General features: G+C 43.2%; 1 protein-coding gene across 1 annotated transcript; it reads left to right on the top strand.

Moving 5' to 3' along the window:
• The first annotated feature begins 1,726 nt into the window (after positions 1–1,726).
• Positions 1,727–5,511, top strand: F2RL1 (F2R like trypsin receptor 1). The gene has a single exon (XM_081810158.1). The coding sequence runs from the start codon at positions 2,144–2,146 to the stop codon at positions 3,071–3,073; it is 930 nt and encodes a 309-aa protein (XP_081666284.1). The 5' UTR covers positions 1,727–2,143; the 3' UTR covers positions 3,074–5,511.
• Positions 5,512–13,868: the final 8,357 nt, after the last annotated feature.

Consider the following 13,868-nt stretch of genomic DNA (forward strand, 5'->3'; position numbering starts at 1 on the left):
TCTTATAAAGACACTTGTCATTGGATTTAGGGCCCACTTAGATAATCAGAATGATCTTCTCATCTCAAGATCCTTAATTACATCTACAAAGATCTTTTTTTTTTCTTTTTAAGAATTTATTTATTTGAGGGCGCCTGGGTGGCTCAGTCGGTTAAGCGACTGCCTTCGGCTCAGGTCATGATCCTGGAGTCCCGGGATCGAGTCCCGCATCGGCGGGGAGTCTGCTTCTCCCTCTGACCCTCCTCCCTCTCATGCTCTCTGTCTCTCATTCTCTCTCTCTCAAATAAATAAATAAAATAAAATCTTAAAAAAAAAAAAAGAATTTATTTATTTGAGAGAGAGCACACACATGAGTGCACGAGCAGGGGGAGAGGTGGAGGGAGAGGGAAAGAGAATATCTCAAGCAGACTCCCCACTGAGCCCAGAGCCCAGTGCGGGACTGGATCTCATGGCCCTAAGATCATGACCTGAGCCAAAATCAAGACTCAGATGTTCAGCTGACTGAGTCACCAGGTGCCCCCAAAAGATCCTTTTTCTTTCTTTCTTTCTTTCTTCCTTCCTTCCTTTCTTTCTTTCTTTCTCTCTCTCTCTCTCTTTCTTTTTTAAGATTCTATTTATTTATTTGAGAGAGAGAGAGGAGAGACCGAGCACAAGCAGAGGGAGTGGGAGAGGGAGAAGCAGGCTTCCCGCAGAGCAGGGAGCCAGATGCAGGGCTCCATCCCAGGACCCTGAGATAATGACCTCAGCCGAAGGCAGACGCTTCACCTCTTGAGCCACCAAGGCGCCCTCCGTCACTTTCTTCTGTGGCTCCGTGAACACTTGGTTAGGCAGGATGTAGGCTGGATATGTCATTTGTATGTGGTTTCTAAAGTTTAAGGCAAATACGGGACTGACAGCATACATTGTTCAGCTTGCCATGGTACTTGCTTCAAAGTCAGAGCACAGATTGTCTGAACACAAATAGTGCACTGACCCGTTCAGTGACCCTGAGGTCAGAAGCCTTGCCTGCCTGCTGGCCTCCATAGGAAGGTGTCCAGGAGGCCCACGCAGCAGCAGGGCAGTCCCTGCCCGTGGCCTGCAGTGTCCTCATGGGTGCAGAGGGAACGTCCCTTGTGCTGCTGGGGATCTCCCTGTGTCAGACTTTGGGAGAGGGAATGACAGGTAGGCCAGGCTGGATGCTGTCTGACAGCCAGAGTGAGAGAGGTGGCCGTCATTGGAATAGTTAGGAACAAATAACTGTGGGTCGTGTGTAAAAATAAATTTAAATACTGTCAGTTTTTTTGAGTCCTAGAAATCAGTTTTATATTTCACATGTACCCCACAACCTTCCGATAAAAAAAAAACCCATTGTAAAAAACAAAGATACAAACAAAACCCAATAATCCCTTGGGACGCCTGGGTGGCTCAGTCGGTTAAGCGGCTGCCTTCGGCCCAGGTCATGATCCCAGGGTCCTGGGATCGAGTCCCACATCGGGCTCCTTGCTCAGCAGGGAACCTGCTTCTCCCTCTCTCTCCCTCTGCTTGTGCTCTCTCTGTCAAATAAATAAAATCTTTAAAAAAAAAAACAAAAAAAACCACAACCCAATAATCCCATCACCCAAAGAAAGCACTTGTAAGCCTTTTGTATACTCCTTTTGTCTTTGTCTAAAGTACTTTTATTTAAAGATTTTATTTCTTTATTTACTTGAGAGAGAGGGAGAGCACATGAAAGCTTGGAAGAGGGGGGAGGAGAGGGAGAGAATCTCAAGCCAACTCCACACTGAGCATGGAGCAAGGCAGGGCTCCATCTCACGACCCTGAGATATGACTTCAGCTGAAACCAAGAGTTGGACACCTAACCAACTGAGCCACCCAGGAGCCCCTAAAGTACTTTTATTTAAACAATAACCGCTGAAAGATTGATCTCTGTAATGACCCTTGTCTGCCTTGCCTTTTTTGTTTAGGAACCAATAGAACCTCTAAAGGAAGAAGTCTCATTGGTAAGGTTGATAGCTCATCTCATATCACTGGGAAAGGAGTTACCGTGAAGCCAGGCTTTTCTGTGGATGAGTTTTCTGCCTCCGTTCTCACTGGAAAACTGACTACCGTCTTTCTCCCAATTGTCTACACGATTGTATTTGTGATTGGTTTGCCAAGTAATGGCATGGCTCTGTGGGTCTTTCTTTTCCGAACAAAGAAGAAGCACCCTGCTGTGATTTACATGGCCAGTCTAGCCTTGGCAGACCTCCTCTCTGTGATCTGGTTCCCTTTGAAGATTGCTTATCACATACATGGCAACAACTGGATTTATGGGGAAGCTCTTTGCAAAGTACTTATTGGCTTTTTCTATGGCAACATGTACTGTTCCATTCTCTTCATGACCTGCCTCAGTGTGCAGAGGTACTGGGTCATCGTGAATCCCTTGGTGCACCCCAGGAAGAAGGCAAACATTGCCTTTGGGGTCTCGCTGGGGATATGGGTGCTGATTCTGCTGGTTACCATCCCCTTGTATGTCGTGAAGCAGACTGTGTACATTCCAGCTCTTAACATCACAACGTGCCATGATGTTTTGCCTGAGGAGGTGTTGGTAGGGGACATGTTCAATTATTTCCTCTCCCTGGCCATTGGAGTCTTTCTGTTCCCAGCCTTGCTCACGGCCTCTGCCTATGTGCTAATGATCAGAACACTCCAATCTTCTACTATGGATGAAAACTCGGAAAAGAAGAGGCAGAGAGCCATCAAACTCATTGTCACTGTCCTGGCCATGTACCTGATCTGCTTCACTCCTAGTAACCTTCTGCTTGTGGTGCATTATTTCCTGATTAAAACCAGGAGCCAGAGCCACGTCTACGCCCTGTACATTGTAGCCCTCTGCCTCTCTACCCTCAACAGCTGCATCGACCCCTTCGTCTATTACTTTGTTTCACAAGACTTCAGGGATCACGCGAAGAATGCTCTCCTTTGTCGAAGTGTACGGACCGTACGAAGTGTACGGACCGTACGGCAGATGCAAATATCCTTCGCCTCAAAGAAGTCCTCCAGGAAATCCAGCTCTTATTCTTCCAGTTCAACCAGTGTTAAAACCTCTTACTGAGTTTTTCAGGCCCTCCGTTGGTTGTTTTACAGGAGGATTTGGAGCCTGCTTAACGTTGTGGGTATGTTTCTGTTGTCCCCTGACCAAGTGGGTCTCACCACATGCCATGTATATGTAGCACCTCTCAGGATTGCTGGAAGCTTCCCTGTTTGCATGAGGAAAGTCCCCCAAGTTAAGAGATGTCAGTTGTAGAATTCCGCTACTCAGGTGCTCCCGGAAATGGAACTAACAGAAGCAAACTTTTCAGAAGGCGGTAAAAAATCAGAAGCTCAGTGACTTGTACAAGCTCTTGGCTGGAACTTACAGCCATGTTAGAGCTTTAGTGTCCTCAGAGATGATCAGACCAATGGACTGACTGTACAGATGAGGAAAGTAACGAGGTGAAGAAGCTACGCAGAGTCAGAGTCGCTTCCATTCCAACCAGGGGCAGCTGGTTAGCATTGGACCGTAGACTTAGAATGTTAGTGGGGTTCTCCTATCACCTCCTTGTGGAACTTGTTTAAAAATGCAGGTTTGAGAGACTCAGGAATGAGAGAACTCAGGGTCTGAGTCAGGAAACTGCATTTTAACAAGCCTCTGCTGCAGATGCTCATGCACACCCAGGTTTGAGAACCACTGGTCTGGGTGCCAAGGGAGAAGCAAACTGCTTTGTGTCCCTTTCATGTAAGCTTGTAATGAGATCTGTTTGTTGTCTCATTAGGACTCTCAGTGATTTATCAGCCCTTTGAGCTTTTGTATATATCCTTATCGCTACAAGGAAAATACATTGAAGATTTTAAATGTGGAAACACAAAGTTCATGTAACTGTATACTGACTCAGAATCTTAGGTAGTCTGAGTTATAGATGGTTTCAAAGTAAGAGGGGCATTTACCACTTAGTATTTTTCAAAAATTATAGTTGGATTATTTATTGGCAGTTTTTTCCACTTGCTACAAATATGAAATTGTAATGCCTTTGCTGGATTTGAACACATCTGTTTGGAAAAGAATGCTTAAGAGATGTGATATATAAGATATTTAGAGGGTACTTATTCCAAAGTGAATTTATATAACTTGTATTTGTGATTTTTTTTGAAATAATTTTATTGTAATGATTGATTTACAAATAACACATGACCCCCCCCCCTTTTTTTTACAACTTATTTTTGAGTTGTGTGTTTTGTGGGTTTTTTGAGGGAGGGTGTGGGGAAAGGGTAGCTCCAGCATCACTCCTATAAAAAGAAATGATGTGATGCTCACACCATAGTTCTTAGATAAATAAGGCCATGCAGTACATACTGCTTGAGGACAGTTGTTTTCACTTAACAGTTTAGAATTTGTTCATTCTGTGTCTTTCGGTTGACCTCCATTTTTAATGGATACAGACTTGAATTTGGGGGTATATTGTGATGTAGTTAGTTGTTTCCCTAGCGATGTCTCCTGAAGTCTCTTTTTATTGTTGTTGTTGTTATTAAAATGGTGCTGCATTGGACATCTGTGTAGACATCTTTGTGAGTATTTCTATAGGATAAGTTCCTGGAAGTAGAATGACCAGGTCAAAAGTCAGATGACCATTTAAAATTTTGGTAATTCTTGCCAAATTGCCTTCAGTAGTTTATATTTCAACCAAAATAGTACATTTGTACCTGTTTTCTGATATGCTCCTCCACATTTGATCTATCAGTCTTTTGGAATTTTGCTAATCTGACTAGAAACAGAATCTTACTGTTTTAATTTGCGTTGAAGCAGCATAGCCTCGTGGCTAAGAGGGCAGCTCCTGAGCTGGCAGGCAGGGCTGACTTCTGACCCCATCATACCTCGTTTTGTGAGCTAAGGGAAGATCCTTCCCTGTGCCTTAGTTTCTCATTTGTAAAATGAGGAAAATGATATTTTCCTTACGGAGTTATGAGGATTAAATGTTCAGCACACATATGCACTCATAAATATCACTTAGCACTGTAACTGTTACACTGCTAATGGGATTTCATTTCTGCTGCGCCCCCTTTCCCCTCCAGTTCCCGTTTATACCTTGCCTTCCCTGCGGGCTCTGCTTTGAGTCTCATAGCAGGCTTAGGTTGTCTTCATTTTCCAGGTAAGAAAGCAAAAGATGGTGGGCACAGAAGAAAAGGAAGCAGAAGCAGATGGCTCACAGGGGCCCTGCAGGTGGTGTATGGACTGATCCAGTGGAAAAACTTATTTTGGTATTTGCCATTTCTTTTGTTAATCATTTTTATAATACATGCTGGTATATTAAACTGAACAAGAACATATGAAAATTTTCTTTCCTACCTATGCCCATTCTCTTCTCCCAAAGGAAACAAATTTTTTTTTTAATTTTTTTTTTTTTTAAGATTTTATTTATTTATTAATGAGAGACAGAGAGAGAGAGAGAGGCAGAGGGAGAAGCAGGCTCCCAAGGAGCAGGGAGCCCGATGTGGGACTCGATCCCAGGACCCTGGGATCATGACCTGAGCCGAAGGCAGACGCTTAACCATCTGAGCCACCCAGGCGCCCCAGGAAACAAATTTTTATAATAACTTATCTATAAAATGCATATGTATATTATATATTAAATACATTAACGATTATAGATCTTAAATATTATATAATAAATATCTTAAATACGTGAATATATACATGCGCACACATGTTAACTTATAAATCCATTAATATGGATCTTCCTAATTATTTTTAAAATGTTTTTTTAAAGATTTTATTTAGTTTAGAGAGCATACACAAGGGGGGGGCAGAAGGAGAGGGAGAGAGAGGATCTTAAGCAGACTCTCACTGAGTGCAGAGCCTCAGGCTCAGTCTCACCACCGACCGAGATCATGACCTGAGCCTAAATCAAGAGTTGGATGCTTAACCAACTGAGCCATGTAGGCTCCTCTTCCTCATTATTTTTTTTTTTGATTTTTTTTTTATTTCTTCATTTATTTGAGAGAGTGAGAGAGAGAGAGAGCACATGAGAAGGGGGAAGGTCAGAGGGAGAAGCAGACTCCCCGCTGAGCAGGGAGCCTGATGCGGGACTCGATCCCGGGACTCCAGGATCATGACCTGAGCCGAAGGCAGTCGCTTAACCAACTGAGCCACCCAGGCGCCCTCTTCCTCATTATTTTTAATGACTAGGTAGTATTCCATGTATGGATGATCATTATTTAGTTCCCTAAGGAAGAGGATTGTTGTTGTTGATGTTGGTTCATTTTTCATCAAACTTTTTTTAAGATTTATTTATTTATTTGAGAGAGAGCGTGCCCGTGCATGTGAGCAAGCAGGGGGAGGGGCAGAGGGGGCAAGCAGACTCCCTGCTGAGCACGGAACTCCATCCCACAGCCTGTGAGTTGAAACCAAGAGTTGGACTCTTCACTGACTGGCCCACCCAGGCACCAGTGGGGTCCAAATTTTTAAAGCGATCTGCAGATTTGAATATTTTGCACTCCGCTGGCTCCACTCAAATTAAGAGGGCCTTCTTAATTTGAAAGCGAATGTGGATTTGTGCCAGCACTAATGCTCAACTGCCTGGTTTGGAGTTGTTTTGTGCATATTACCTGGTTGTCACTTTTGTTGTTTGTAGCAGCAGTTTCAGACTAATTTCCTGGTTACCAAGAGTTCATAAATCCTGCGGCTGTAATCTCATCATATGCATAGTTGAGTGATTACAACTTTCTTCTTGGAACTTGAACTCACTGGAGGCCCTTGGGAGGATTGAACTATGTTACAGAATCAAAGGTAAAATTTGTCACTGCTCCCCACCCCCCGTCTCACTGATTAAAATTATGTTTCTGTGCTGCAGAGTTTGGATGTTGTCTTCACAGGAGAAGTCTCTGATTCTACTAGGTCAGAGGCATGTGCCATCCACCCCCAGTTCTGAAGAAAACAAACACAGATCAAGTCCCACATTTTTTTAAGCCTAGGAACTTCACTGAGATGGTTGTTCGATCTAAATGGAAGGGATAGGAGTCCCTCACACCGCACCTTGTCTTTGTTGAAGGAGAGTCTGAGCTGGCTCAGGTGTGAGCTGCTCTTACCTCCACCGGTCAGTCATTCAGTAGAATATTTCCCAGGCTCTGTCTTTATTAGTGAGAAATTAGGCTCAGCTGAAATCACGGGCCATCCCCTTCTGCAGAAGCCACTGCCCCAGGCTGCAGGCTCCGTGGCAAACTCCGGGCGAGCTGTCAGCACCCAGCAGCAATGTAAGTGCCATGAACAGTGTTCAGTGCAAATAATCAGATCAGGGTTCTGGCACTAGCAGTAGTCATGGGGTCAGTGTTCCCAATGAAATGCACTGATATTAAAGACAAAACCAGTTCTCCAGTATTTGGCTACTGGAAAGCCTTTAAAGAATATCAGCCTATTCCAAAGTTAGATCTTGAGAGTAGGAGAAAGTCAAGGAAAACATGAAGGACAAGAAGGCTTGGGAAAGGCCATCATTATGGTTTATCCCTCTGAACACTGTTTTGCTTAAATTTTTTTTTTTTAAGATTTATTTATTTATTTGACAGAGGGAGACAAGTCGAGAGAGAGAGGGAACACAAGCAGGGGGAGTGGGAGAGGGAGAAGCAGGCTTCCCGCTGAGCAGGGAGCCTGATGCGGGGCTCGATCCCAGGACCCTGGGATCATGACCGGAGCTGAAGGCAGACGCTTAACGACTGAGCCACCCAGGCGCCCTTTAAATATTTTCTTTTTAAGATTTTATTTATTTGAGAGAGAGAGCATGAGCGGGGAGGGGCTAAGGGAGAGGGAGAAAGAATCTGAAATAGACTGCATACCAAGCATAGAGCCCAACGTGGGGCTCGATCCCACAGCTGTAAGATCATGATCTGAGCCGAAACCAAGAGTCAGACGCTTAACCAACTGAGCCACCCAGGCGCCCCTTGCTTAAACATTTTAAAAAATAAACTTCTAAAAATTGTAAAAGTAATAAGTGGTCTAGTAAGCAAATCTGAGAATATAAAAGGATATAGCACATATTCCCTCCCTACCCACTTTATCAGAACCCAGTTACTCCCTTAGTGTGCCCTTTGAGGTATTTTCTGGGCATGTATGAGCATGTGTACCAATATGCTTTTTTAAGTAAAAGAGGAGTTATACTATATATATATAGCTATACTATATAGTATATGTATATAGTATAAATATATATATTATATATGTATATATACAATAACTTATCCAAAAACTTAGAGGCTTAAAACAACAATAAAAACTTACTAAATATGCACAGTTTCTGTGGGTCATGAATTCAGGAGTAGTTTATCCAGAAGGATCTGGCTTGGACTCTCATGAGGCCGCCATCATCATCAGAAGGCTTAACTGGGGCTAGAGACTCTGCTTCTAGTGCGGTTCCCTCACAGAGCTCACAAGTTGATGCTGGCGGCTGGCGGGAAGCCTCCGTTCCTCTCCATGTGCACCTGCCCACACATCTGCTTGAGTGACCATATAACATGAAGATTGGCTTCCCCGCAAACGAGTGCTCCCAGACAAGTGGGAAGCTACAATGTCTTTAAGAAACCAGCCTCAGAAACCACACACCACCATCTCCAGCAAACTCTGTCACAGACTAGCTCCAATTCAATACAGAAAGTGACTACATAAAAGCATAATTACCAGGAGGCAAAGACCACTGGGAGCCATCCTGGAGGCTGGCTACCACACTGTGTGTATAAACACATCTGGACATTATTTCCATATCCACATTTATAGATTGACCTCATTATTTTAGTGGGGTTTTTTGTTTGGTTTTGTTTGTTTTAAGTAGTCTCCATGCCCAGCATGGGGTTTGAACTCATGACCCTGAGATCAAGTCGAATGATCTGCCGACTGAGCCTACCAGGAGCCCCTGCCCTCATTATTTTAAGTAGTGGTATCCATTGTATACATATACCGTAAGGAATCCTCTAGCTTTTAGATAGTTCCCAGTTTTTTGCTATACTTACATTGCTATGCAAGCAGTCTTTGAGTATCTTTCTATATTTTCGAATACTCGTTCATTCACTAGTCTTCTGCCGTGCACTCTGTGCCAAGTCATGTTCATGGCAGTGAAGGATATTGTGGAGAGCAAAATAGATAAGAACCCTGTTCTTGTGGAATGTACTTAATAATTAGAGTTTGAAATTAAGAAAAATACCTAATACTAGTAAATTCTAAGGGTAAATGCTAAGAGAATTTTTATTAGGTCAGGGACAGTTTCTAAGGGGGTGAAACTTAAGTTGCAGCATAAGGACAAGAAAGAGCCAGCCATGAGAGGATCCCAAGCAAGGGCTTTATGCGACTGGGTGAAGGGAAGAGAATGTGATCAAGTAGATTGGAGTGTGTCAGGCGCTAGATAATTGAAAGGGTTTGTAAGGGAGTAAGGGGTTTGACTTTCATTCAGGGTGGGGCCCATAGGGTTGTTTTACTGGTAATTTGAAAAGTTACTATAGAATATGGATCAAAGAAGGGCAAGAGGGGAAGCAAGAACAGGAGGCAATTCCAGCAATCCAAGCAAGAGATGATGTTGGCTTGAGTTAGGGTGAAGATAAGAGATGGAGAGAAGGGAACTTAATTTGGACTGTTTTAGATGAAAAGTTGACAGATGTGAGGAAAGAAGAATTGAGGAACTGAAGAGCATGCCTAGATTTTTTTCTTGATGGATGACGGTGAAATAATTAGGAGTAAGCAGGTTTGGGTGTTGAAAGTCAAGAGTACTATTTTGGCCGTGGCATCTTTTCTCTCTCTCTCTCTTTTTTGTTTTTTTTTTTAAAGATTTTTATTTATTTATTTGAGAGGGTGCAAGAGAACATGAGAGGGGGAAGGGCCAGAAGCAGAGGAAGAGGGAGAAGAACACTCCCCCCCTGAGCAGGGAGCCTGATGCGGGCCTCGATCCCAGGACCCTGAGATCATGACCTGAGCCCAAGGCAGATGCTTAACCCACTGAGCCACTCAGGAACCCCGGCCATGGGCATCTTGAGTTTGAGATACCTGTTAACACATCCATCTAGAGACACCTGGGTGGCTCAGTCGTTAAGCGTCTCCCTTCTGCTCAGGTCATGATCCTGAGGTCTGGGATCGAGCCCTGCATCGGTCTCCCTCTTCCACTCCCCCTGCTTGTGTTCCCTCTGTCGCGCTCTCTCTTTGTCAAATGAATAAATAAAATCTTTTTTATTTTTTATTTTTTTATTTTATTTTATTTTATTTTTTTAAGATTTTATTTATTTATTTGACAGAGAGAGAGACACAGCGAGAGAGGGAACACAAGCAGAGGAGTGGGAGAGGGAGAAGCAGACTTCCCGCGGAGCAGGGAGCCTGATGCGGGGCTCTATCCCAGGACCTGGAATCATGACCTGAGCTGAAGGCAGACGTTTAACGACTGAGCCACCCAGGCGCCCCAAATAAAATCTTTTTTAAAAAAACCAAACACATCCATCTAGAACTGTTGAGTAGGACATTTGGATATCTGAGTCTGGATTTTTTTTCTTTTCATCAGAGCTGGAGATAAAGGTTTGAGTCTTTGCTATGTCATTAGCATTTTTATTTTTTCTTTCCTTTATTTATTTAAAGTAAGCTCTACTCCCAAAGTGGGGCTCGAACCCACGACCCTAAGATCAGGAGTCACACACTCTGCCAATTAAGCCAGCCAGCCACCCCACTAGCATTTTTAAAGCAAAGCACTTGGCAAGATGCCCTAGGGGAGAGAATACAGAGAAGTGGGCCTAAGTCAGAGGACTTTAGCACTTAACTTTTATTTTTTTTGGTAAGATTTGTGTGTGTGTGTGTGCGTGCATGCAAAAAGGTGATTTTATTAAAGTATGGGGACAGAACCAGTGGGCAAAAAGGGCCGCTGCACCTTTTTAAAAAAGATTTTATTTATTTATTTATTTATTTTTAAAGATTTTATTTATTTGACAGATACAGCAAGAGAGGGAACACAAGCAGGGGGAGTGGGAGAGGGAGAAGCAGGCTTCCCGCTGAGCAGGGAGCCCGACGTGGGGCTCGATCCCAGGACCCTGGGATCATGACCTGAGCCGAAGGCAGATGCTTAACGACTGAGCCACCCAGGCGCCCCTAAAAAAGATTTTATTTTTAAGTAATTTCTACACCCAACATGGAGCTTGAACTCACAACCTCAAGATCAAGAGTCTCATGCTCTACTGACTGAGCCAGCCAGGCACCCTGGCACTTACCTTTTGAGCAGAAAAAGAACCAGTTAAAGAGAGTGAAAAGGACTGGCCGCTGGGGCAGGAAGAAAGTCCAAAGAAGGGAAGCCGAGGATGTACAGGAGAGAGTGGTCAACCATGTGGAATAAAAGATAAGAACAGAGAAGTGACCCAGTGCGTCTTACTGCATGGAGAACACTGATGACCTTGACAGGATCAGCAGCCTCAGTCACATGGTGGGACTAGGAAGCCACAGTGGGTGTGTTCAAGAAAGAATGAGAAGTAAGGAAGTGGACAATGACAGACGATCCAGTATAGCAAGTTCAATTGCGAAAGGGAGCAGAGGATTGTGGGACAGGACAAGCAATGAGAGAGATTCTGTTATCGTTAGAATATGCTAATGAGTGTGATTTAGGAGAGCAGGAACTGTTGAGGGTGGAGTGTCTCTGGATAAACTGTTGAGGGTGGAGTGTCTCTGGATATACTGTATTCCTAGAAATAGAACTTTTTTTTGAAATAGAATTTTGTGGTCAAAAGGTATCTAATTTTGATCACGATAAATTATCGTCTGGAGATGTTGTGTCAATTCATACTTGTCAACAGTGTGGGCGTGTCTGTTTACCCATTCTGCTGTAAACACAGTTTTCACGATCTGATCTGACCGTCTGAACATCTTGGGAGAAATGAAGCTGTGTCTTTCCTCCTTTATTTACGTTATGTTTTTCTCCAGCTCCTCACCAGTAAAGCAGTGACATTTGAAAGGTTCTGGTCTGGGGGAAATTTGGTCCCATTTCTCTTTGTACTAACTCTGAGAGGAAATCTAAATTGCTTTTGTGGGTGGGCTGCAGAAAACTGTTTGGAACGCCATTTATTCTAGGAAGTTTTCTATCGTTCTTTTATGGAGAATGTGAGAGCATGGCTTTAGTCACCACAGATGATGCCTCGGAGTTTGGAGTTGGAGCCCTGGGCCCTGGGCAGCTCACCTGTGGATGAAGGATTAATTCTCAACATTGCTGCGTCTTGGCTCAGTTCCCCATTCCTCACCCTAGTTTTACCATGTAGCCTGGGGTGAATGACTTCAGTACACAAAAGGGTTTAATTATAGCTTCTATGTAGCACTGGGTAGACTTAATTACTTAATCCCGAGAAAGCAAGCAGTCGTAGCCAAGCCTTGTGTTCGGAGTTCTTTCAGAAGCCACTTGGCACCTGGAGGGGGCTGCGTCTAGTTCTTACTGTTGACAGACAGGTTTTCACTCCAAAGGTTTTTGTAGATGGGAGACTTTGTTAAAAATATAACTGCTCTATCAGAATTTGTAGTTTAAAAAAAAATTGCAGGGCCAGGAGGAAAATGGTATTTATTCAATAATGTTTCTGTTAATTAAAACTAGAATTCTTTTTTCTTTTTAAAAACTTAATTATGGAGGATTTTGTACCCTCGCAGATGGTATATTGTGTGAGGAATCTCCATGTATCCATCATTCAGTCCTAACGACCATTAACTATTGTTAAATTCTACTCCATTCACCTCCTAATCTCATTTATTCTGAAGCCAATCCTGGAAATCGTTTTATTTCACTTGTAAATGTTTCAGTACTCTAAAAGATAGGGAATTTAGAAATCATGCCTTACAAAAGGCAATTTCTTAATATCAGGTATCCTGTCAGTGTTCAAATTTCCACTTGTCTCAAATATTCTAATTGGTTTCTTCTTTTAGTTTTTTTAAAAATCACAATCCAAATAAAGCTCACATTGCAACTGATTAATGTCTTTTTTAAGTCTCTTAATTTATCTTTTTTCCCCTTGCAATGTATTTGTTGAGGAAAACAGGTTGTTTGTAGTTTTTTCCACACTGGATTTTGCTAATTGCCCTCCATTGACAATTCAAAAAGCATGCCACAGGATTAAAAGGCTCTGTTGACCAAGAACTCTGATTATACATCTGTTCATTTTGCACTTACAGGAAGCAGCTAAGAATAGTAAAATTCTTATGGCTTTGCTGCCTCATGGTGATGTTAATATGCTTCTAAGGATAGGGAAAAACAGAGAACGGGGACCCCTCGCCCCCACTGGCCCAGCCACCATCTGGATTTGGCTGGCTGTGCCTGAGAATTCCACTCTGACAGGATTTATCATTAAATGGCAATGTGGACATTTCACATGTGCCTTTTGCTCCTACACATTCGTTCTGATCTCCCTAGAATGCCCGTCATTCTTTAATTCTACAGTTTGCATACTCTTAACTTTCCCTTCCTCCCTCCCTTTCCCCTTTCTTCCCTCCTCCCTCCCTCCCTCTCTTCTTTCCTTTTTGCCTTTTTTTTTTTTTTTTAAGATTTTATTTATTTATTTGACAGACACAGCGAGGGAGGGAACACAAGCAGGGGCAGAGGGAGAGGGAGAAGCAGGCTTCCCGCGGAGCAGGGAGCCCGACACGGGGCTCGATCCCAGGACCCTGGGATCATGACCTGAGCCGAAGGCAGACGCTTAACGACTGAACCACCCAGGCGCCCCCTTTTTTGCTGTTTTAACTTAAGATAATTTATTGCAAAAGGAATAGAGAAATGTCACAGTTATAAAAGCACAAATAAAGGAAACCAGGAGACATGAAAGAGACCATTATGAAGTGATAAATATTCCTAAAATCTTAGATGCTAAATGCTTTTGATCTTGGCCTGGTGCTGAAT

Source organism: Leptonychotes weddellii, unplaced genomic scaffold (genome assembly GCF_054177405.1).
Source record: "Leptonychotes weddellii isolate Sample4059 unplaced genomic scaffold, ASM5417740v2 HiC_scaffold_1914, whole genome shotgun sequence".
NCBI lineage: Eukaryota > Metazoa > Chordata > Mammalia > Carnivora > Phocidae > Leptonychotes > Leptonychotes weddellii.